The sequence below is a fragment of the Myotis daubentonii genome, chromosome 15, assembly GCF_963259705.1.
Source record: "Myotis daubentonii chromosome 15, mMyoDau2.1, whole genome shotgun sequence".
Lineage (NCBI taxonomy): Eukaryota > Metazoa > Chordata > Mammalia > Chiroptera > Vespertilionidae > Myotis > Myotis daubentonii.
In genome coordinates this window covers 8,011,299-8,035,777 of record NC_081854.1, presented here as the reverse complement: position 1 = coordinate 8,035,777, position 24,479 = coordinate 8,011,299, and the positions used below count along the sequence as shown (strand labels likewise).

General features: G+C 56.3%; 1 protein-coding gene across 2 annotated transcripts in view; it reads left to right on the top strand.

The window, feature by feature from the left end:
- Positions 1-24,479, top strand: part of AP2A1 (adaptor related protein complex 2 subunit alpha 1) — a 31,635-nt gene that overhangs the window by 4,465 nt on the left and 2,691 nt on the right. The window contains exons 2-18 of one of the 2 annotated variants that reach the window (XM_059665297.1): positions 6,721-6,789; positions 6,906-7,048; positions 8,100-8,293; positions 14,159-14,288; positions 14,881-14,982; positions 16,761-16,869; positions 20,479-20,629; positions 20,934-21,102; positions 21,234-21,371; positions 21,871-22,053; positions 22,384-22,481; positions 22,749-22,980; positions 23,064-23,231; positions 23,313-23,476; positions 23,787-23,852; positions 24,220-24,276; positions 24,377-24,459. In XM_059665297.1, the coding sequence (XP_059521280.1) occupies positions 6,721-6,789; positions 6,906-7,048; positions 8,100-8,293; positions 14,159-14,288; positions 14,881-14,982; positions 16,761-16,869; positions 20,479-20,629; positions 20,934-21,102; positions 21,234-21,371; positions 21,871-22,053; positions 22,384-22,481; positions 22,749-22,980; positions 23,064-23,231; positions 23,313-23,476; positions 23,787-23,852; positions 24,220-24,276; positions 24,377-24,459 (2,256 nt within the window). The remainder of the gene's footprint in view (positions 1-6,720; positions 6,790-6,905; positions 7,049-8,099; positions 8,294-14,158; positions 14,289-14,880; positions 14,983-16,760; positions 16,870-20,478; positions 20,630-20,933; positions 21,103-21,233; positions 21,372-21,870; positions 22,054-22,383; positions 22,482-22,748; positions 22,981-23,063; positions 23,232-23,312; positions 23,477-23,786; positions 23,853-24,219; positions 24,277-24,376; positions 24,460-24,479) is intronic. The other variant, XM_059665298.1, reaches the window with a different exon arrangement.

The window sequence follows — 24,479 nt, the reverse complement described above, 5'->3', positions numbered from 1 at the left end:
GGTTTCGAGCAGGTGAGGAGGGCGAGGAGGCAGAGACATCACGGGAAGATCTGAAGAGCACAGTGGAGTTCAGAGAGGAGATCTAGAGGGAGATGAAGGGCAGGTTCAGCGGAGGGCCAGGAAGGGCAAATTCTGCAGATAAGAGAGGTTGAAGCTGGGTGCAGCCTGAGGGTGTGGTCCTGGCCTGACAGCGGGAGGAGAGGGGGACTTATCTGCCTGGAGCTCCCGGGGCTGGGGCTGGGCTGCCACCTCTCCGGTCCCTCCAACCCTGAGGCGAGCTGCTGAGGGAGTGAATGGGGGGAAGGGTGCTGAGCAACCCATTAGGGCGCATCCCACTCCACATTGTGGCCCATTCCGTCTGTGACATCTCCCCCAGCCCCTGAGCACGGGCCCTGGTCCGATCCTCCTCTGGATCCAGTCTGCCCACTGCAGGAGCTGGCCCACCGGAGTCCTCAGGAGATATTTGCCCATTGACTGACTGAATGAATGAATGAATGAATGAATGAACGAATGAACTGACCTTTACTGAGCACTGATTGAGTGCCAGACACTGTTCTTGGTGATGGGACCACAGCAGGGAACCAAAGCCCTCTCGGTGGGTTCCCATTCTAGGGGGAGATGGACCAATACACAAGTAATTATATAGTATCCAGGTGTCCACACAGGTGGCATGGGTGCTGGAGGGAAACGGAGCAGGGATGGCGGGTGTGGGAACAAGCTTAGGGATGGTGCTTTTGTATAGTCTGGTCAGAGGGCCTCTTGCTGAAAAGGTGATGTTTGGAGCAAAGAATCAAATGTAGTGGGTGAATTGGGCCCGCATAGAAGTGGAGGAGGGCATTCTGGGCAGAGGGAACAGCTTGTGCCAAGGCCCTGAGGCAGGACTGTGCTTGGCCTGAAGGAGGAGGAGGCTGGGGGACGGTGGGAGATTGGTCAGAAGTGGGTGTGCGGGGCCTGGGGCCCATAGTCTGGACTTAGCTTTTACCCTGAGGACAATTGTAGCCAGGAGAGATTTGGAGTGGAGAAAGGACAGGATTTGACTCAGATTTTTACAGACTCCCTCTGGCCACTGTGCAGAGAACAGAAAAAGTGAGTTCTACTTTGGTGGTTCTCCAGCGTTAGCATACCATCCCCTTCCACCCTACCCCCCCCCCCCATACACACACTGTCAAATTCAGCACCTCCCCCTTGCCAGGACTGCTCCCCACCCTGTGGATCCCCCAGGAGTGGAGCAGCCACACCTCCCTGCCGTGGGGCACCTGGTGTGATCTGTTGAGGGTTCGCAGATCGGCATGTGCACCCTAATGTTAGGCATGTGCACCGTAATGTTAGGCGGCAGCTCAGGCAGGGCCCGCAGCTGCCTTCCAGCTGGGGACCGACAGGGTGTGACTTGGTTGCTCAAGGAGAATATTTTCTCCCTAAGGGATGGTGATGACTGTGATCACATGAGCGCAGTCTAACCCAGTAAAACAAACCAGTGAAATGAATTTTTATACACTTTATTTATCCCAGTGTGTGCAAAACATGTGAATGTGCAATCAATAGTTTTTAAATGGTTAATGAGACAGTTTATGTTCCTTTCTCAATTCAAAGGCTGCATTTTCATTGGAAATACTTGCTCTTAACTAAGAATTCATAAAATGTAGCCCGGCTGGTGTGGCTCAGAGGTTGACCTATGAACCAGGAGGTCACGGTTCAAATCCTAGTCAGGGCACATGCCTGGATTGCAGGCTCCATCCCTCAGTAGGGGGTGTGCAGGTGGCAGCTGATCAGTGGTTCTCTCTGATCATTGATGATTCTATCTCTCCCTCCCTCTCCCTGAAATCAATAAAACCATTTTTTTAAAAAAATATATGTTATTGATTTTTTACAGAGAGGAAGGGAGAGAGATAGAGTTAGAAACATCGATCAGCCGCCTCCTGCACATCTCCCACTGGGGATGTGCCCGCAACCCAGGTACATGCCCTTGACCGGAATCGAACCTGGGACCCTTCAGTCCGCAGGCCGACACTCTATCCACTGAGCCAAACCGGTTTCGGCAATAAAACCATTTTTTTAAAAAAAGTTCATAAAACAGATTCATGGGGTACTCAGGTTCCAAACATACTTTCTCAGTAACTCAATTGAGGATCGGTTTTTCAATTTACATTTCTTAAGAGTAAATAAGATTAGGAATTCAGTCCCTCAGCCAGCACATGTGGCCCGTGGCTCCCGCGTTGGACAGCGCAGGGCCAGCATGCTCTGAGCCGGATGGTGGTCCAGAGTCAAGTCAGGAAGCGTCATTTCCCAGAATCCTCTCTGAGGACCCAGCGCTGCTTGGACTTGTGTGGGAGACCCATGAGGGCAGGAGTGTATGGATGGAACATTGTTACCTCGTGAACAGTAGTTGTCCAGCCGCTGTGGATGCTTGCAGTGACAGGGACGGTGGCCTCAGTGAAAGTGCTTTGGTTCCCTCCAGCGTGGAGTCAGGGCTGTTAGGATGCTTTTGGTGGCAGCGAGAGACCCGCCCCTAGGCCTTTTTGGCTTAAACCCTCACCGGCTTTATCTCCCGTAACCAGAGCCTCAAGTAGGGCATATCCTCAGCACAGTCAGCAGTTTCCCGCTCTGGTCTGTGGCAAGAGGGTGGTCTTTTCCCACCCCCATGTCCCTTACAGCCATCGCCACAGGTGGAAGAGGGACCCGCACCCTCCCATTGCTCCCCGTCCCCTCAGAGCACCCAGGAGGGGCCGGCTGGTCTGGCCGCGCCCTCTGTGCTAGCCTACAGGCCGTGGCACAGGCCGGTCCTCCTGCCCAGAGCACACTTGCCCTATTTCTACCTGGTCCATTTTAGCCTCATCTTTCGTTGATCCTCACCGGAGGATATTTTCCCCATTGATTTTTAGAGAGAGTGAAAGGGAGGGAGAAGGAGAGAGAGAGAAACATTGATGTGAGACACACATCAATTGGTTGCATCCCACAAGCGCCCTGACTGGGGACGGGGGACAAATCCGCAGCCCAGGTACGTGCCTTTGACGGGGATTCAAATCTGAGACCCTGGTGCATGAGCTGACACTACCACTGAGCTACACTGGCCAGGGCTTGCCTCATCTTTTGATCCTCAAATCCCAGGAGCTGCTGCCAGCCGCCCAGCCCCGTTGTGCTGGCCTGTGTCCACAGTCCTCAGAATTGCCCGTCAGCCTCCTTTGCATCCGGGGTCTCTAAGCACAGCGCTGCTGTCGCTTATCTCTGAGCCTCACCCAGGAAATGTTTGAAGATAAGGAAAACCTTTTCTTTTTATTTATTTTTTAAATGTATTTTATTGATTTTTTTAAAAAAATATATTTTATTGATTTTTTACAGAGAGGAAGGGAGAGAGATAGAGAGTTAGAAACATCGATGAGAGAGAAACATCGATCAGCTGCCTCCTGCATATTTCCCACTGGGGATGTGCCCGCAACCCAGGTACATGCCCCTGACCGGAATCGAACCTGGGACCCTCAGTCCACAGGCCAACGCTCTATCCACTGAGCCAAACCGGCCAGGGCAAGGAAACCCTTTTAAATGCTTGCATGCCTCCTGTGATGGTGAGCTCATCCCCTTGTTGCTGACTGGTCCTGAATGTTAGAAAGCCTTGGCTTCCATTAGCCCATTCTGTCACCCCTGCCTGCAGCCCCTTTACCCAGGGGGCACCCCCTTAGCTGCACTCATGTGCTGTCTCTGGGCACCGGGCTGTTTCTTGCCTCTGACCTTTGCAGAGGCTGCGCACATGGCTGATGCTCTCCCTCCAGGGCTGCGGCCCCTGCTCTTTAGAGACCCGATGCTCTGTTTCCTCTGTGAATTCTTTTTTTTTTTTTTTTTTTAATATATTTTATTGCTATTTTTACAGAGAGGAAGGGAGATGGAGAGGGATAGCGAGTCAGAAACGTCAATGAGAAAGAAACATCGATTCAGCTGCCTCCTGCATGCCCCCCCGCTGGGGATGTGCCCGCAATCCAGGTACATGCCCTTGACCGGAATCGAACCTGGGACCCTCGAGTCCGCAGGCCGGTGCTCTATCCACTGAGCCAAACCAGCCAAGGCTCCTCTGTGAATTCTTTTTAGTAAAGTATATATTATGCGGAAAACAGTATCAAATAGCTGTGGATACTTTAAAGACTAAAGAAAACACACACATGCCAGAACCGGTTTGGCTCAGTGGATAGAGCATTGGCCTGTGGACTGAGGGTCCCAGGTTCGATTCCGGTCAAGGGCATGTACCTTGGTTGTGGGCGCATCCCCCAGTCGGGGGCGTGCAAGAGGCAGCTGATCGATGTTTCTCTCTCATCGATGTTTCTGACTCTCTATCCCTCTCCCTTCCTCTCTGTAGAAAATCAATAAAATATATTTAAAAAAAAAAAAGAAAACACACACATATCCATATTCTTTCATGGTCTTTAAGGTATCCATATCTGTTTGATGTTGCCTTCTGTATGATTGAATACATTCCTACAAAAATATTTTCATATGTAATTTTAATATGTAAGTATTTTGTATACACGTGTACATGTATGGAAATAGATCTCCCAAAAAAGCCCACAGATCATAAGTGACCAGCTTGGCGAATTTTCCCTGATTGAACACAGCCATGTAACCGGCCCCCAGGTGCGGAACCCGCATCCCAGCCTGGCCCCCCGCGCCCTCCCAGCCCTCTCCGCTCCCAGGGATGGCCACCGCTGGGCCATCCAACACCATAGGCTCGTTTTGCGTGCTTCTCGAAGCTTTTAATAGAGGTGTAAGTGAAGGCCAGAGAGGTCGCTAGCCTCGAGAATTTAATTGCCGTGCAGATATCCGTCTATCTGTGGTCAGGTTTACTCAGCTCCTTGGTGATACGTGATCCATTTATGAGAGATTGTTTCTCCTGGTCCCTACAGAATAGTTTTAAAGCAGCATGGGAAGCAGGTGCGGCCATTCTCAGGGTAGGACTAGCACAGCATGCGAAGTAACTGAGGGGCTGGCGTGGGCCCTTGGTGGTCACGGCCCCACCCTGCCCCCAGAGGGAGGCGCTGTCCTAGCCTCCCGGCCACCCTGAGCAGGTACTCCGGGCGGAGTTCTGGGCGCCCTGGCTGGTGAACTGCTCCTGAACCCTCCTCATCTTTCACAGCCTTCCTCAAATGTCCTCACCTCCGCCAAGGCCTGGCGCTGCCCGCAGCCTCCATCCCTGCACATCTCACCCAGGAGTGGGGAGGACGCCCCCTGCCTGCGCCCACCAGGCCAGGGTCCCTGAAATGGATCCAGAGTACCGGGTCCAACGGGGTCCTGGGTGCCCAGTGTAGCCCCACGCAGGCCCGGCCCCCAGGGCCTCAGGAAACGTGTAATTAATAAATGAAGGATCGGATGGCCTCTGGGGCCACAAAGGCCAATTCAGACTCATCATGAAGGGCTGGCCCTTACCTCCCTCGTCCCAGAGACCTCCCACCCTCACCTGCGGGCCCTCCGCTCCTTCCTCAGGCGGGGAGGGGTCACCCCGCACCTCATGGCCCTTATTCACGTCTTCATGCCTTTTCTGAGCTCAGGCACTCAGGGAGCCCCTGGAACATGGGGTTGCTACCCAAAGTGGCAGATGCTGACCCTGTTTTCAACCAGCTTCTGGCCGGGTCTGGGGGACAGGTGGACCCAGACACCCATGACATGTACCCCAGGAGGTGACCGGGCTGTGTGGGAGCCCAGGGGGGCCCCGGGACAGTGCTGAGCCACATCTGTGGCGGTTACACCTTCTCCCAGTGGCCACTTAAAAAAAAAAAGGTAGAAGGAGCCTGGCCGGTGTAGCTCAGTGGTTGAGCATCGACCTATGAACCAGGAGGTCAGAGTTCAATTCCTGGACAGGGCACGTGCCTGGGTTGCTGGCTTGATCCCCAGTGGGGCGTGCAGGAGGCAGCTGATCAGTGAGTCTCTCTCATCATTGATGTTTCTGTCTCTCCCTCTCCTTTCCTCTCTGAAATCAATACAAACATAAAAAAGGGAAAATTCATTTTAACAGTATATTCATGATACCCAATATACCCCAAATATTGTCATTTCAACATGGAATCAGTCTTTTAAAAATTTTATGAGATAGTTTGCTGCCCCCTCCCCCACTGTCTTCTAAATCTGGTGTGGCCCTGCCGCTTACAGCCGCCTCAGTTTGGAACAGCTACGCCTCAGGTGCGCGCGAGTCACCTGGCTAATGGCTGCAGGGAGCACTCAGCACCCAGGGGTCTGGCCTTGGCCTGCTGACTGGGTTGCAGGGGGACCTTCGTTGAATTGGGAAGCTGGGGGAGGACCAGGTTTTCAGGAGACGCTGAGTGGGGATGTGTAGGAGTGAGGATCCCGGGGGACAGCTAGAAGCCAGGCGAGCCATTCATTCATTCATTCATTCCTTCCTTTATCATGTGCTTTTTGCCAGGCTGTGCAGGGGTAAGCAGAGCCGTGGGTGGGGACAGCTCTCAGGAAGAGTATAGTCAGGGGCCGCAGTGAGAGGAGGGAGTCAGGGGTGGCCCTGAAGTGTGCGCCGGGCGCCTGCTCTGGGTTGGAGAGACCAATGAGCCTTAGAGATCACTTCCCTGAAGCTCCCAGCTGGAGATGGGGCCCAGGCCTGTCCTCCGCCTCAGGGCCCGAGGCCCCAGCATGGAGAGTTTGCCCTCCAGCTTCGAGGGCCCTTGCCAAGGAAAGTGGGGCAGGTGGCTCCGCTCCAGGACCCTCACCCCCAGCCCTGCCTTCCCTCCCCAGGTAAGAGCAAGGAGGCGGAGATTAAGAGAATCAACAAGGAACTGGCCAATATCCGCTCCAAGTTCAAAGGTAGGTGGGGGTCTGGACTCCTGGGTCTGAGAGAGGAGGGGGCTGGGACTCCTGGGACTTGGCACGTGTGTTCCTTCCTCATTTTGTCTCCCCTTTCCTCCTTCCTCTGGCCCCAGGGGACAAAGCTTTGGATGGCTACAGTAAGAAAAAGTATGTCTGTAAACTGCTCTTCATCTTCCTGCTTGGCCATGACATTGACTTCGGGCATATGGAAGCCGTGAACCTGCTTAGCTCCAACAAGTACACAGAGAAGCAGATAGTGAGTCTGGGGAGGAGGGCTGGGGGCCGGGACCCCTGGATCTGAGGGAGGAGGGGCTGGGGGCCGGGACCCCTGGGTCTGAGGGAGGAGGGGCTGGGGGCCTGGACTCCTGGGTCTGAGGGAGGAGGGGCTGGGGGCCGGGACCCCTGGGTCTGAGGGAGGAGGGGCTGGGGGGCCTGGACTCCTGGGTCTGAGGGAGGAGGGGCTGGGGGGCCTGGACTCCTGGGTCTGAGGGAGGAGGGGCTGGGGGCCGGGACCCCTGGGTCTGAGGGAGGAGGGGCTGGGGGGCCGGGACCCCTGGGTCTGAGGGAGGAGGGGCTGGGGGCCTGGACCCCTGGGTCTGAGGGAGGAGGGGCTGGGGGCCTGGACCCCTGGGTCTGAGGGAGGAGGGGCTGGGGGCCTGGACTCCTGGATCTGAGGGAGGAGGGGCTGGGGGCCGGGACCCCTGGGTCTGAGGGAGGAGGGGTTGGGGGCCTGGACCCCTGGGTCTGAGGGAGGAGGGGCTGGGGGCCTGGACCCCTGGGTCTGAGGGAGGAGGGGTTGGGGGCCTGGACCCCTGGGTCTGAGGGAGGAGGGGCTGGGGGTTGGGACCCCTGGGTCTGAGGGAGGAGGGGTTGGGGGCCTGGACCCCTGGGTCTGAGGGAGGAGGGGCTGGGGGCCTGGACCCCTGGGTCTGAGGGAGGAGGGGCTGGGGGCCGGGACCCCTGGGTCTGAGGGTGGAGGGGCTGGGGGCCTGGACCCCTGGGTCTGAGGGAGGAGGGGCCTGGAAGTATATAGACTCTAGGGCAGCGGTTCTCAGCCTGTGGGTCGCGACCCCTGAAAATACATCCTGCATATCAGATATTTACATTATGATTCATAACAGTAGCAAAATTACAGTGATGAAGTAGCAACGAAAATAATTTTCTGGTTGGGGCCACCACAACATGAGGAACTGTATTAAAGCGTCGCGGCGTGAGGAAGGCTGAGAACCGCTGCTCTAGGGTATGAGAGTTGGGGCCCAGGGCCCATTAACCACAGGCTCCCCTGCCCCCACCCCCTCCCCACCCAGGGTTACCTGTTCATCTCGGTGCTGGTGAACTCGAACTCTGAGCTGATCCGGCTCATCAACAACGCCATCAAGAATGACCTGGCCAGCCGCAACCCCACCTTCATGTGTCTGGCCCTGCACTGCATCGCCAACGTGGGCAGCCGCGAGATGGGCGAGGCCTTCGCCGCTGACATCCCTCGCATCCTGGTGGCCGGGTGAGTCACTGGAGACCTGTGGAGGGGGTGCAGTGGGGGAGACAAGGCCCAGCCAGGATGTGGAGCCCACGCTGAGCTGGGAACCCCAGGAGTCCTGGTGGCAGCCCTGTGATGTGTCTCCTCATCTCACTGAGCCAGCTGACGGCAGTGTGAGGCAGCCTCCCAGCACAGCCAGTGCGATGCCTGTCGGATGAACTGACCTTTGACATCTAGTGTAGAAGAGGTGATAACCTTCAGTTATGTTGGTGACAGCCCTTCAGAAATTGTACATCTCCATTCATTCATTCAACAAGTGTCTATTGGGCATCTACTGTGTGCAAGGCATCATGCTGATTGCTGGGGATGTAGACATGACCAGAAGTGGACATGGTCAGTGTCATCCCAGCATTCACGGTCCAGAGTGGAGAGATAAACATCGATTGAATAATGCAGGATGAAGCATTTAATTCCTCTCAAAACCATGCTGTGGGGGGTAGGAACCACTAAGAGCATTGAGTAAGGGTCAGCCTGACCTAGCCGGAGGGAATCAGGGAGAGCTTCCCAGAGGAAGTGGCATGAGGCTGAGGCCTAAGTGAGGAGGAATTGTTGGCTGTGGAAAGGGGAGAGGCATGAAGGACAGTGAGTGTCCTGAGGCAGGAGGTCATTCAGCAAGTATTTCTGTTGCACTGTGCCGGGCACTGTTATGGGCACGGGGGAGGCAGAGGCGAGCAGCAAGGACTGCGGTGCCCACCCTTGCTGAGCTTACGCGTAGTGGGGGAGCCAGAGAACAAACACATACACAAAACATAAGGTGAGTTCAGACCGTGACTGATACTCAGAAGAAAACACAATAGGGTAGTGGGGGGTCCTGGAGGTCGTGGGGGAGGCCACTTACATTAGATTCTCAGGGAGGGCCTCTCTAAGGAGGTGATGTAATTTGACACTGATTGATAAGAACGTAATCATTCAAAAGCGTTGGAGGAAGAGTCCCAGGCAAAAGGAGCAACAAGTGCAAAGGCCCTGAGGTTGGCGTGAGCTTTCTGCATTCATGGAATCAAGAGAGAGTGTTTTTGGAAGGAGTGTGGTGAACAGGAGAGAGGGAGAAGTTCAGATTGTATTGTAATTGATGGGGGGAGGCAGGTGGATGACATGAGTCACTTTGTAATTTTAACAGCCAAGCTTTGCCTGGTTTGGCTCAGCAGATAGAGTGTCAGCCCACAGACTGAAAGGTCCTGGGTTCAATTTCGGTCAAGGGCACCTCCCTGGGTTGCAGGGTTCCCCAGCTCTGCAGTTTGGACTCCTGTGGGAGGCAGCCAATCGATGTGTCTCTCTCTCTCTCTCCCCCGCTCCCTTCCACTCAAAAAATCAATGGAGCCCTGACCGGTTTGGCTCAGGGGATAGAGCATCAGCCTGCGGACTGAAGGGTCCCGGGTTCGATTCCAGTCAAGGGCATGTACCTTGGTTGCGGGCACATCCCCAGTAAGGAGTGTGCAGAGGCAGCTGATCGATGTTTCTAACTCTCTATCCCTCTCCCTTCCTCTCTGTAAAAAATCAATAAAATATATTTTAAAAAAAAATCAATGGAAAAAAAATATCCTTAGGTGAGGATTAAAATAATAATAAAATAAAATAAATCAACCAAAGATCATTTCAGCCTAGTGCGGGGAAAGGTAAGACTTTTATTTCTGGCAACATGTGGACTAGATTCCTGACGCTCTTTTTGAAACCCAGCTGTCAATATTGAATAGGAGAGGAGAGGAAATATTCGTCAATGTTCAGGAACCAAAAGTAAGGCCAGGCCACGAGCTAAGCGGAGCCTGGCACCGGGAGATGCGCCGAGTGCTGTAGCCAGATCTTGCTTAGAGGGCATTTGCTGAACTGCGAGAACCCAGTATTGGTTTGGGGGGCCCTGCAGCCTCTGGGGACAGAAGACAAAGCTTTTCCAAGGAGAGGCTCCAGAGACCACACTTCAGAATGAGCGTGATTTGGCAATAAACCCTTAGGAGATATAAGCAAAGTTTCCTGTTTTGAACCTTGGCACAGAGCAGCGTGCACACTGGTTTTCAGCCTGATTTCCGCCCACCTGGGTCATCCACAAATCCTTCAGCCAAGCCTTAGTGTCAAGTGCTGCAAACTGGTAGACCCCAGTGCCTGACAGAGGCAAAGACGCCTTTTTCTGGAGAAACCCACCTTCTCCACAGGCCTCAGAGGTTCCCACCGGTGAAGCAGCCCGGAGTTCCGTGAGTAGCTCACAGTCGAAAATCACTAAACACAGGAAGCAAGCACCTCGAGGGAGAACCAGCAGAAAGAAAACGGAAACAAACAGTCAAATTAGAATTGTCCTATGGGATGTAAAAAATAAGTATGTGTAATAGGCTCCAAGGAAGATGAAAATGATTTAAACACGAGCAAAGTGCAAGCAGAATATCACTGATATTTTTTTTAAAATATATTTTATTGATTTTTGCAGAGAAGAATAGAGAGGGATAGAGAGTTAGAAACATTGGTGAGAAACATCAATTAGCCGCCTCCTGCACACCCCCCACTGGGGATGTGCCCGCAACCAAGGTACATGCCCTTGACTGGAATTGAACCTGGGACCCTTCAGTCCACAGGCCGATGCTCTATCCACTGAGCCAAACCAGTTTGGCATCCCCAGGCTGTCTTTTTTTTTATTTTATTTAATATATTTTATTGATTTTTTACAGAGAGGAAGGGAGAGAGATAGAGAGCCAGAAACATCGATGAGAGAAACATCGATCAGCTGCCTCCTGCACACGCCCCACTGGGGATGTGCCCGCAACCCAGGTACATGCCCTTAACCAGAATCGAACCCGGGACCTTTCAGTCCGCAGGCCGACGCTCTATCCACCGAGCCAAACCGGTTTTGGCCCCAGGCTGTCTTACAGTATTTCTGTGTGAAGTCTTTGAAACGTGGCGTGTAACGTACACACATCACATGTCAGTTGGGACCCGCCACAGTCCCTGTGCCCAAAAGCCCTGTGTGGCTGGGGACCAACATCTTGGGAATGAAAGCTCCTGCCTGATAAGTCCCGCGGGGAGGACATGGGCAGGACGGAGAAGGACCGGAGGCAGAGCCCGGGCGGCCCAGCGTGTTGGGATCTGAGCGGAGGGGAGTGGGGTGCACGGTGGGCCCCGGCTCAGACACAGAGGAGACTTCCACGGGGGAGGGCGTGGGTAGTGGTGGTGAGAGCTGCAAGACGGTCCTGGCCACCCTGAGCGCAAGAACTTGGCACCCGGCGAGGTTGGAGAAGGGGCCGGTGTGACAGACATGTACGCGCACACGAGGAAGTGACTGCCGAGGGGCCCGGTCCTGCCAGAGTGTGGGCCAGGCTGGGTGGTCTGAGTGCGGGCTGGACTGTCCATACTGAAGACTCAGCCTTGACAATGACCGGGGCACGTGGGAACTTTTCTTTAGGTAGATTATTTTTAATTGAAGTAAAAGTCACATAACATGAAATTTACCTCTTTTTAAATGAACTTTTTAATTTATTGATTGATTTTTAGAGAGAAGAAGGGTGGTGGGGGAGAGAGAAACGTTGATTTGTTGTTCTCATGTATGTATTCATTGATTGATTCTTTTTCTTGAAAATCTATTTTTTTAAAAATATATTTTATTGATGTTTTTACAGAGAGGAAGGGAACGGGATAGAGAGTTAGAAACATCGATGAGAGAGAAACTTCGATCAGCTGCCTCCTGCACACCCCGCACTGGGGATGTGCCCGCAACCAAGGTACATGCCCTTGACCGGAATCGAACCTGGGACCCTTCAATCCGCAGGCCGACGTTCTATCCACTGAGCCAAACCGATTAGGGCTTTAACTATTTTAAAGAGCACAATTCAACAGTCTAGTATCTTCACAACGTTGTGTAACCACCACCACTAACTTAATTCCAGAACATTTCCATCATCCCAGGAAGAAGCCGACAGCCACCAGCAGTCCACTCCACACGCCTCCCTCTCCAGCCCCAGGCAACCACTGACCTGCTTTCTGTCTCTAGATTCGCCTGTTCTGGGCATTTGCTACAAATGGAATCCTGTGGCCTTTGTGTCTGACTCCTTTCACTCAGCGTCATGTCCTCCAGGTTCACCCGTGCTGTAGCATGGATCAGTGCTTCCCACCTTCTTATGGCTGAGTAATAGTACTCCCTTGTTGGATGGACCACATCTTGTTTATTTATTTATAAAAAAGGCCCCACCTCCTGCCGATCATGGACAACGTTCACATTTGTGTGACTGGTGTAGATGCCTAGGTGCGGAATTGCTGAGTCACATGGTACCACGCCTTTCTAAAAAAGAAGAAATAGCCCTGGCCAGTTTGGCTCAGTGGATAGAGCATCGGCCTGCGGACTGAAAGGTCCCAGGTTCAGTTTCGGTCAAGGGCACATGCCTGGGTTGCAGGCTCAATCCCCAGTAGGGGGCGTGCAGGAGGCAGCTGATTGATGATTCTCTCTCATCATTGATGTTTCTATCTCTCTCTCCCTCTCCCTTCCTCTCTGGAATCAATAAAAATATATTTACAAAAAAGATCAAAAAATAAAAATAAAAAAGAAGAAATAGTTACCCTGCACAGTGTGGCTCAGTTGGTTGAGCGTGGGCCCATGCACTGAAAGGTTGCCGGTTCAATTCCTGGTCAGGGCACATGTCTAGGTTGCGGGTTCGATCCCCAGTTGGGATGCATATGGGAGGCAACCGATTGGTGTTTCTCTCTCTCTCTCCCATCCTCTGTCTCTAAAAATCACTAAAAACATATTTAAAAATACATTTATTAAAACGATGAAACAGCCCTAACTGGTTTGGCTCAGTGGGTAGAGCGTCAGTCTGCGGACTCAAGAGTCCCAGGTTCGATTCTGGTCAAGGGCATGTACCTTAGTTGCGGCCACATCCCCAGTGCGGGGTGTGCAGGAGGCAGCTGATCGATGTTTCTCTCTCATTGATGTTTCTAACTCTCTATCCCTCTCCCTTTCTCTCTGAAAAAAATCCATAAAATATATTTAAAAAACAACAACGATGGAACAGCCGAAGTTGAATCCCAGCTCACCTCTTCCCCTCCTCCCTCCCCGTCCTCTAAATCAGGTGGTTTTGTCCTTTAATACCTGGGCTCAGTCCCCCAGATTATGTCGTTTCAAACTTCCCCTTAATGTTATCACAGTCTGGGTTTCACTCCACCAAGCTGCTAAGTAGCTCTCACTCCTTGGTTTGGTACTTGGACGTTTCCCGGCTTGTAACCGGAGATGATGACAGAATTCACCCCCTTGGAGGGCTGTGGCGAGGGTTAAACACGCTGATAAGTAGAAGCCTTGGTGCAGAGTGTGGCCCGAGTAAGGGCTGTGAGCCGTGATGATGCAGGTGAGAGGCGGCTGCTAGTCCTGCCGGGGCCTGCGACACACCTCCCGCTGCTTCGGGTTGTATCTGATGGCAGGCCGCCGTGAACATTCCCGTGCTGCCCCCTGGAACACGGGGGTGGGCGTTCTGGGCGGAGATTTTGTCTTTCCTCATTCAGTTACTCAGTTTTCTGCTCACCCGGCACCTTCCCCCAAAACAGCGGCTGGGCGCGCAGTGTGCTTGGGTGCCAACGGCTGGGCTAGGACGGAGCCTCTGTGAGGACAGACGTTTGCACCAATTTGCTCACTAGTCTGTCCACAGTGCCTACAGCGTGATGGTACCCAGTAGGCGCTTAATAAGTGCAGAGCCAGGCTTGACATTGTGCCAGTGGCCCCACAAGGCCCCTGAGACGTGGGCCATGAGAGCAGCGCCAGGTTGGGTCCCGGGTCCGCCTGGGAGGAGCGAGAGGCGGGGAGGTGTGCGGGGCTGGAGTCCTGGGGTCGCGCTGACCCACCCACCCCACGTCGTGTCCCCACAGGGACAGCATGGACAGCGTGAAGCAGAGTGCGGCCCTGTGTCTGCTGCGGCTCTACAAGGCCTCGCCCGACCTGGTGCCCATGGGCGAGTGGACGGCCCGCGTCGTGCACCTGCTCAATGACCAGCACATGGTGAGACCTGGTGCCTCTGTCCCCCCCATCCCTGCCCTTGATGTCCACCTGGAGGCAGGGGGTCCCACCCCGCCCTGGATGCCCGGGCCCCCACCCGTGTCCCTGCCTTTACCAAGGCACCTAGAGACCCTGGTCCGGTCCCCCCAATACTTATTACCCAGGTGTCCTGGGGCACTCCCATCCCCGTCCCTGACACCCTCTGGCTGTCCAGGGGTCCTGTCCAGTGTCCCCAACACCAACACCCGCCCAGCCCCTCAGAAGAACCCCGGCCTGTGTGTCTGACACCCAGAGGTTCCCCAGTGCCCACTGCCTGCCCAGCCAGCACAGAGACGCTGGCCTCGGTCCCAACCCCACACCCCCAGGTCCCCTAGTCCCCACCCACCCTCTGCTCCGAGCCTCAGTGAGTGCTGGTCATGTCCCTGAGCCCCAGAGCACCCACTGTGACACCTATGCACCCCTGAGCACACACCCCTCCCCCCCACAGTCCACCCCTGTGCGTTCCTGAATCTCTGCTCTCAGATCCGCAGCCTGCACACTTGTCCCCAGTCTGACCTCCCACCAGGCCCTGACCTGCCACTCATCTGCCCCGCAGGGCGTGGTCACAGCTGCTGTCAGCCTCATCACCTGTCTCTGCAAGAAGAACCCGGATGACTTCAAGACCTGCATCTCCCTGGCTGTGTCTCGCCTGAGCAGGGTGGGTGTGGCCTCGCTGCTGGCTGCGGGTGGGGGCCCTCCCGTCCCTGTCCCCAGGGCCTCTCTGGTCCCTGGCCCTCCTTGCTTTACCTGGGAGGCAGCCCAGCTGGTGGTTAGGAACTCAGGCTCTGAGCTGAGTTCCTCCTGGCTCGGCTACAAGCAGCTTCCCCTCTCTGGGCCTCAGTTGTCCCTTCTGTTCAATGGGGATGATCCTAGTGCCCACCTCACAACATAGCTGCTATGAACTTATCCATATAAAGCAGCCGTTCTCAACCTGTGGGTCGCGACCCCTTTGGCGGTCGAACCACCCTTTCACAGGGGTCGCCTAAGACCATCCTGCACATCAGATATTTACATGACGATTCATCACAGTAGCAACATTACAGTTATGAAGTAGCAACGAAAATAATGTCATGGTTGGGTCACAGCATGAGGAACTGTATTTAAAGGGCCAGAAGGGTGAGAACCACTGATCTCAAGTGTTAGAACGGGGTCTGGCACGTGGAGAGCACCCAGGAAGTGAGAGCTGCCATCCTTGCTTGCCTCCCTCCCTCCTGCCCGCCCCTCTGTCTTTCTCCCTCCTGCTTTCTCTGCTTTCCCTCCACTCCTTTCCCATGCCTCTCCCTTCGCTCCGTCCTCTCTCCTCTCCTCCCCCACGCCCTGTCCTGGGAGCCGGCCCCGGGGCTTCCTGGGAGCCTGGCTCTGGGCTGGTGGGGAACACGGATGCGTCAGGCCTCGGCCTCAAGAAGCCCCCTTTCCTCTTGGAGGAGGGGCGTGAGGCGGGCAGGCCTGCTCAGTCACAAATGACCATAAAAGGGGAGGCTGGTACTGTTGAGGTAGCACAGGGCGTTGCAGGCCCCAAAGGAAGCACTTTACCCAGGAACCCGGGAAGGCATCTGGGAGTGGTGATCCCTGAAGTGGGACTCGAGTCAATATAAACGTTTTCTGGGGAGGGAAGAAGAGGCCTGGCTTCTCAGGCAAGAGATCAGCACACCAGCCCGTTCATTCAATTAATTTTTTTAAATGAATTTTTATTGATTATAGAGAGCAAGGGAGAGGGATAGAGATAGAAGCATCAATGATGAGAGAGAATCACTGATCGGCTGCCTCCTGCACGCCCCCCACTGGGGGATGGGCCCCGCAACCCAGCCGTGTGCCCTGACCAGGAATCGAACTGTGCCCTCCTAGTTCATGGTTGACACTCAACCACTGAGCTATATATACCGGTGGAGCCATTCCATCATTCTTTTATTCATTCCCCACTTATCCACATAGTCCCGTGGGCCAGCCTGGTGGGGGAGACATTGGGGGTCGGGCACAATGCTCTCATGGAGGTGACACAGAGCATGGTGGGAATGCTTCTTGGAGAAGAGGTTTTCAGGGTTGAGTAGGAGTTTGCCACGAGGAAACAAAGTCACACGCTCTTTCCCTGATTCTCCCCCTTTGTATACCCTGAGCCTTTCTGGGGTCTGACCTTGTCTGAGGCCCAGGGACCCAATTCCTGCCCCTGAGCGGCTGCCAGTCTCGGGGGAGGCCTGTGGGGAAACATCTCCAGCGAGTGGGTGTGATGTGTGCGCTGGTGGATGTAGCCAGGGTTTTGGGGGCGCAGAGTTGGAATCAGGAGCGCACAGTAAGGGAATCAGATGGGCAGATCTGTCCCCCTACAGCCGGGCTCTGTCCCAGATCCTCCCCGTCACCCCCCGGGGAAGGCAGCGTTTGCCCCCCCCCCCCCCCGCCCCGCCTGGTGCCCCTGCTTCACCTCCCCCTTCCTGCCCCCAGATCGTCTCCTCGGCCTCCACCGACCTCCAGGACTACACCTACTACTTCGTCCCCGCGCCCTGGCTCTCGGTGAAGCTGCTGCGGCTGCTGCAGTGCTACCCGCCGCCAGGTACCGCGACCCTCAGACCAAGACCCTCAGGCTGGAAAGGCGGGTGGTGCTGTGGGTCTGTGTCGGGACTTCTCAGAGGCAGCCAGTGCTGCTAGCCCTGTCCCTTGGCTGCAGGGGCGGCAGCCCTGAGGCCAGGACCCCGCCAGGAAGGCTCCAGGCGGGAGCCGCATGAAGCCAGTGGCCCGCCCTTTGTAGCGCAGATGCGGACAGATCATTGGCGTTGCTGATCCCCTGTGGTGGGCCAGAGTCTCCTGAGCCACACTTGCTCTCCAGCCTGTGACGCAGGGGCTGTTGTCAGGCCTGTTTTTCGGATGAGAAAACCCAGGCCCTGTTGGGTGGGGAGGTCCCTGTCTAAGGTCTTGCCCAGGCCGTGCTGTTTGAATGACCGTAGCTCTGTTAGGGTTTTCCTGTCCCCATTGTCATGAAAGCTGGCATGGATGACGCGCCTCCTGCGAGCCAGGTCCTGCATAGGAATGTCTGTTCCCCCCCTGCCCCACCCCCCCAGAGCTGTGAGGGGAACCCCCCCTGCAATGTGCAGGCAGGGAAACAGGCTTGGAGATGAGACGTGGCCTTTCCAGGCCTGGCAGAGATTGAGGCAGAGCCTGACTTCAGAATCCATGCTCTAAGCCCCTCCCCTTCCATGGGGCCTCGCCTGTCTGGCCTCACAGAGCGGTACTGAGGGGCCCCGGTCTGAGGTGCTCAGCACAGAATCGGTGCCTGAGGAACCAGTTCCCTCCCATTCAGCCGCGTGCTGAGCACCTGCTGGGAGCCTGGGGCTGATGGCAGCTCTGAATCTTTACAGCCAGCACGTCTGTGCAAGGGTGTCTGTGTCTCTGTGTGTATGTGTGCATACATGTCTCTGCAGGCATTGCAGGCATGTCTGCGTATGTCTCTGTGTGCCTGTGCATGTCCCTGCGTATGCTTGTCTGTGTGTGCATACATCGGTGTGTATATGCATTCTGTACATGTCTGTGCATACATGCCATGTGCATATGTGTATACATATGTGTATGTGCATGTCTCTCTGTGTGCATCTCCAAGTGTATGTGTGCACACACTCTGAGTGAGTTTGTGATATAGGCAACTCCGCAGGCCCCCCCGCCTGTGGAAGCCAGCGATGAGCTCTCTCTGTGGCCCTGGGGAAGCCTCTTGCACTTGACTCTTCCTCATGCTGTAAAGAAGGGTTTGCTAGAACCTAAGCCCACTTCCATCTCAGAAATCCCACCTTATAATTCTGGGACGTGCCCAGGGTGGGCACCTCACCTACCCTTTCTCACATTGTGGAAATGGCAGCCATGGCCCAAGCAATTATTTTAACAAGTATTATGAAAAAATGTCCAGCCCTGGCCATTGTGGCTCAGTGAGTGGTGAGCGTCCTGTGCACCGAAGGGTTGTGGGTTCCATTCCTGGTCAAGGGCACATACCTGGGTTGCAGGTCGATCTTAGGCCCCAGTTGGGACATGGGCAGGAGGCAGCCGATCGATGTGTCCCTCTTACATTTGGTGTTTCTCCTCTCTCCCCCTCCCTTTCACTCTCTATAAAAATCAATGGAAAACATATCCAGGCGCAGATTAACATCAACATCAAAAATTCCAGCATGCAAACAAGTAGAAAATACCCATCACCTAGACTTCATATGTTTCTTGTAGGCATGCTCTTATTTTTTTAAATATATATTCTTGATTTTTTTACAGAGAAGAAGGGAGAGGAATAGAGAGTTAGAAACATCGATGAGAGAGAAACATCGATCAGCTGCCTCCTGCACACCCCCCACTGGGGACGTGCCCGCAACCAAGGTACATGCCCTTGACCGGAATCGAACCTGGGACCCTTCAGTCCGCAGGCCGACGCTCTATCCACTGAGCCAAACCGGTTAGGGCGGCACGCTCTTATTTTGTTATGTGTTTCTGACATATTTAAAAGGTAATTACAGCCCAGCCGGCGTGGCTCAGTGGTTGAGTGTCAACCTATGAACCTGGAGGTCACTTCAATTCCTGATCAGGGCACATGCCCGGGTGTGGGCTTGGTCCCCAATGTGGGGCGTGTAGCTGATCAGTGATTCTCTCTCATCATTGATGTTTCTTTCTCTCTCTCCCTCTCCCTTCCTCTCTGAAATCAGTAAAAAATATATGTATATGTGTGTGTGTATGTATATATACATATATATATATATATATATATGTTTTTTAAAGGTAATTACAGACATCATGATGTTTTGCCTTTAAATATTTTGTCATGTGTTTCTCAAAACTATGGCGATTTTCATTCCCAAGAGCAATTCTACATTCATACTTCAAACTAACAACGATTCCCCAATGTTCTGTAATCCCACTGTTTCCTAATTTCCCCCAAACAGTCTTCCTCGGTCAGTTCAAACTAGGATCTAATTGAGATACCAGTCCCGAATTTGATTTTCAGTTCTCATACATCTCCCTTGATCTGGAAGATTTGCCGCCTCTATTCCAGGGCCTTGGCTTTCGCCAGCTGTTTGTTATTAAAAGTTTCAAACACAGAGATAACTTCCCGGAGCGGCGAGGTAGCGCCCGGATGCCTGTGCTGCTGCATGGTGCCGCGCGCTCAGACAGCCGCTGCGTTACTCGAAGATAAGTGACATCAGGACACTCCCCCACCCTGAAATATTTCCACACACGTCTCCCAGGAACGCAGTATCAAACCTCAGTGCCCTCATCATACCTCAGAAGATTCAAAACAGCCTCACAGTGTCATTTGCAATCCAGGCACCAAACTGCCCCAGTTGTCCATAGAATTATTTTTATGGCTTAACAAAATGCAGTACAATCTAGGACCACAAATACTTTCTTAGTCTGGAATAGTCTGGAATAGTCTCCCCAGTCCCCTGCGCCCCCACCCCACCCCAGTACCTGCTTGTTTTTAATCTTCTTTGGAGGATATTTTTCATGATCTTTAGAAAGAGAGAGGGAGAAACATCTATGTGAGAGAAACACATTAACTGGTTGCCTCCCGCATACACCCTGACCAGGGCCAGGGATGGAACCTGCAACTCAGGTACGTGCCCTTGACCGGAAATTGAACCCAAGACCCTTCAGTCCGAGGGCTAATTCTCTACCCACTGAGCATACCGGCCAGGGCCCCACTCACTGCCTGCTGTTGGATGCCTGATGGATGTGGTGCAGCATTTCTGCTGGAACATGTGGCAGCTGTTCTGTCCACGGCGTTGCCTCACCTCGCAGGGAAAGGCAGCTGTGGGGATCGTGTGAGCTTGTGGTTAGCGTCTGTCTATCTCAGACAGTCCGCTCCGTGGGAGCGCTGGGTGTCAGGGTGTCTCCGGGGAAGGTTTCTGGAACTTGGTCTGTGAGGAACCTAAACAGCACCGGTGCTGCAGAAGGGGGAACAGACTCACAGGTGGGGCCACTTGCCCAGCCGTGTCAGAGCGCAGCAGGACGAGCGCCCAGGTGTGGAGTCGGGTCCTCTCGGCATCTCTCCCCCCTTCTCTGGTCACCCGGGGCCCTGGCCGCCGCTGCAGGGCGGCCCCCTGCCTGTGGAAGGTGGGCCGTGGCCTGGCCCCCGCCCCCGGCAGGTCAGCTGGGCCGGCAGAGCTCAGCCGGGGCGTGCCCTCCGTTTCCTCAGAGGACGCGGCCGTGAAGGGCAGGCTGGTCGAGTGTCTGGAGACTGTGCTCAACAAGGCCCAGGAGCCGCCCAAGTCCAAGAAGGTCCAGCACTCGAACGCCAAGAACGCCATCCTCTTCGAGACCATCAGCCTCATCATCCACTACGACAGGTGCCCACCGGGGCGGGGGCGGGGGCGGGCCTGGAGCCCGGGTCCTAGGGGAGCGGGTCCGGGAATTGTGACCTCGAGGTAGGAGGAGGAGGATGGCACCCTGCTAGGTTGGTGCGGCTCCCTCCCGGGAGGCAGAATTCCTGGCTCTTTATTTGGGCTGTGGCCTCGATGTCCAGGTCACCGGGTCGGCCATGACCTGGGTCCTGAGGAGGATGATTCGGATGGAGGCCGCCTCCTCATGTCCCGTGTCTCTCTCTCTCTCTCTCTCTCTCTCTCTCTCTCTCTCTCTCTCTCTTGCTGGCAGTGAGCCCAACCTCTTGGTGCGGGCTTGCAACCAGCTGGGCCAGTTCCTGCAGCACCGCGAGACCAACCTGCGCTACCTGGCCCTGGAGAGCATGTGCACGCTGGCCAGCTCCGAGTTCTCCCACGAGGCGGTCAAGACCCACATTGACACCGTCATCAACGCCCTCAAGGTGTGATCTCGGGGCGCCCCCGGCCCTTGTCTCCTCCGCCTCCTCAGAGAGGCCCGGGGCCCGGAGGCCCTTGGGTGGCCAGCCCTATGCCACACGGAGCCCAGAACACACCCCCTGCTCTCTTCCCTCAGACGGAGCGGGACGTCAGCGTGCGGCAGCGGGCGGCCGACCTCCTCTACGCCATGTGCGACCGGAGCAACGCCAAGCAGATCGTGTCGGAGATGTTGCGGTACCTGGAGACTGCTGACTACGCCATCCGCGAAGAGATCGTGAGTCCTAGGAGGGCTGGGGGCCTGGACCCCTGGGTCTGAGGGAGGAGGGGCCGGGGGCCTGGACCCCTGGGTCTGAGGGAGGAGGGGCCGGGGGCCTGGACTCCTGGGTCTGAGGGAGGAGGGGCTGGGGCCTGGACTCCTGGGTCTGAGGGAGGAGGGGCCGGGGGCCTGGACTCCTGGGTCCGAGGGAGGAGAGCTAGGGGCCTGGACTCCTGGGTCCGAGGGAGGAGGGGCTGGGGGCCTGGACCCCTGGGTCCGAGGGAGGAGGGGCTGGGGGCCTGGACCCCTGGGTCCGAGGGAGGAGGGGCCGGGGGCCTGGACTCCTGGGTCCGAGGGAGGAGGGGCCGGGGGCCTGGACTCCTGGGTCCGAGGGAGGAGGGGCTGGGGGCCTGGACCCCTGGGTCTCCAGATGGGGATAGCTGTGAGCCCAGATCCAGTTGAGTCCACACCCTACGCTTGTGCACACACGCGTGCCTGTCCTCCCTCCGGCTGGCAGGTCCTGAAGGTGGCCATCCTGGCTGAGAAGTACGCCGTGGACTACAGCTGGTACGTGGACACCATCCTCAACCTCATCCGCATCGCAGGCGACTATGTGAGCGAGGAGGTGTGGTACCGTGTGCTGCAGATCGTCACCAACCGTGATGACGTCCAGGGCTACGCGGCCAAGACTGTGTTTGAGGTCAGCACCCCCTTCGGGGGCATCGAGGCAGAGACAGGACAGAGCTGCTCCCTGGTCTCCCTGCTTCTCCAAGGGACACGGGGGCCCGGCCTTCACTGGCCAGCGTGCGGTCAGCCCGCGTGCAGTGGCCGATCCCCAGGCCGCAGCAGTTGCCCACTCCCTCTGCCCTGTGTCACTGCCTGTGGGAGCTGGAGCCAGTCACCTCACCCCTCTGGCCTCGGTTTCCATCTGTAATCCCACACACGTCGGAGAGCCCCGAGGTCAGCCCCGCCCGCACAGCTGAGTGACGGGAGCCAGGGCGTCAGCACTCATGCCTGTCCTGGCCCCCAGGCGCTCCAGGCCCCAGCCTGTCACGAGAACATGGTGAAGGTCGGCGGCTACATCCTTGGGGAGTTTGGAAACCTGATTGCCGGGGACCCCCGCTCCAGGTGAGGGGATGAGCATACGCACTTCTGAAGGGTCCGGGGTGGGGGGACCCCAGGAGTCTCAGGGCCAGTGATGATGGAAATCTTGGCCCCTCGCCCCGAACCTGGCGGGTGAGGGACAACCCAGCTCTCAGGAGCTTCTAGGGTAGCGTGGCCGCAGCCACTGCCCCGGGGCCGCCTGGGGCGGGTCCCTGCCAGGGAGGCGGCACCTCACTGGGGGTTTGTGGGAGAGACGGTGGAGCCGCACGCTGACCCCTGCCCCCCACGCAGCCCCCCAGTGCAGTTCTCACTGCTGCACTCCAAGTTCCACCTGTGCAGCGTGGCGACGCGGGCCCTGCTGCTGTCCACCTACATCAAGTTCATCAACCTCTTCCCGGAGACCAAGGCCACCATCCAGGGCGTGCTGCGGGCCGGCTCCCAGCTGCGCAACGCGGACGTGGAGCTGCAGCAGCGCGCGGTCGAGTACCTCACCCTCAGCTCGGTGGCCAGCACGGACGTCCTGGTCAGGGCCCGGTCCCCACCTGCCCCCTCCACCTCTGTGCCCCGCCCTCCCTCTCCTGACCTGCTCCCGCCCCCCACCCCCAGGCCACGGTGCTGGAGGAGATGCCGCCCTTCCCCGAGCGCGAGTCCTCCATCCTGGCCAAGCTCAAGCGCAAGAAGGGGCCGGGAGCCGCCAGCGCCCTGGACGATGGCCGGAGGGACGCAAGCAGCAATGACATCAACGGGGGTGTGGAGCCCACCCCCAGCACGGTGGTGAGTCCCCCAGGACGGGGCCACGGGGAGGGCCCCCCCCGGGGAATCGTCTCTTCTCACCTACGACTGTACTTCCTGCAGTCGACACCCTCACCCTCCGCCGACCTCCTGGGGCTGCGGGCAGCCCCTCCCCCAGCGGCACCCCAGGCTCCCGCGGGTGCAGGCAACCTCCTGGTGGACGTCTCTTCCGATGGCCCAGTCGCCCAGCCCGGCCTGGGGCCCACCCCCGAGGAGGCCTTCCTCAGGTACCGTCCGCCTCGGGCTCTGGGCTCCCCGTCTTCTGTCTACTCCCCCCAACTCGTTCCTCCCTCCCTGTCCCTGTGCCTCTGTCCACCTGGCTGCCGCCTCTCCGGCCTCCTCCCTCCCTCTGGCCACGCTGGGCTCCCGGCTGCCCCTGGCCTCCCTTTGTTGTCCTTTCCCGTCACCGTGTCTCAGCCTGCTCTTCCTTCTCTCCTTCCCTCCTCCTTCTTTCTCTTTGGCCCTTTTGCTGCCTGTCTGGGATTGGCTGCCTGCCACGCCTGTCTTCTCTGTCTGCTCTGGGATTGGATGGCCCAGCGAGCTGGAGCCGCCTGCTCCTGAGAGCCCCATGGCTTTGCTGGCTGACCCAGCGCCAGCTGCTGAGTAAGGGGTGGCCTCAGGGGGTTGGTGGGCAGACTGTGTCCCTAGGGAGGGTTAGGGGACGGGGAGCTCTCAGCAAGGCTTCCTGTTGAACTAACTGTAGAGTCAAGGTCTTGGAAGGGAGTGAAAATAGGGCCCTCTGGATGTGGGGGGGTGGGGAGCAGCACATGCTGGAGTCCTATTCCCATGAGAGGCAATCACCAGACCGATGGTGGGGTTCTCTGTGGTTCTCTGGGGAATTGGGTGTATGGACTGCGGGGTTCTGCCCTCTCAGGGCCTGTTGTCTCCTTCCATGAGGCAGTTCCAGGCCTTCACCTCTATCAGCACCTCCCTCCCCCCAGCCCCTCCCATCTCACTCCTTTCCCTGCAGCCCGGGGCCGGAGGACTTCGGGTCGCCCATCCCGGAGGCTGATGAACTGCTCAATAAGTGAGTCTGGGAGCGATCGGGAGGGAAGTGAGGAAGGCGGGGATCACGAAGCAGAGCCCAGACAGGCACCCTCTCACCCTGGGCCCCCCCGCTCCCCCAGGTTCGTGTGTAAGAACAATGGGGTCCTGTTTGAGAACCAGCTGCTGCAGATTGGAGTCAAGTCAGAGTTCCGGCAGAACTTGGGTATGTGGGGGGTGGAGGGG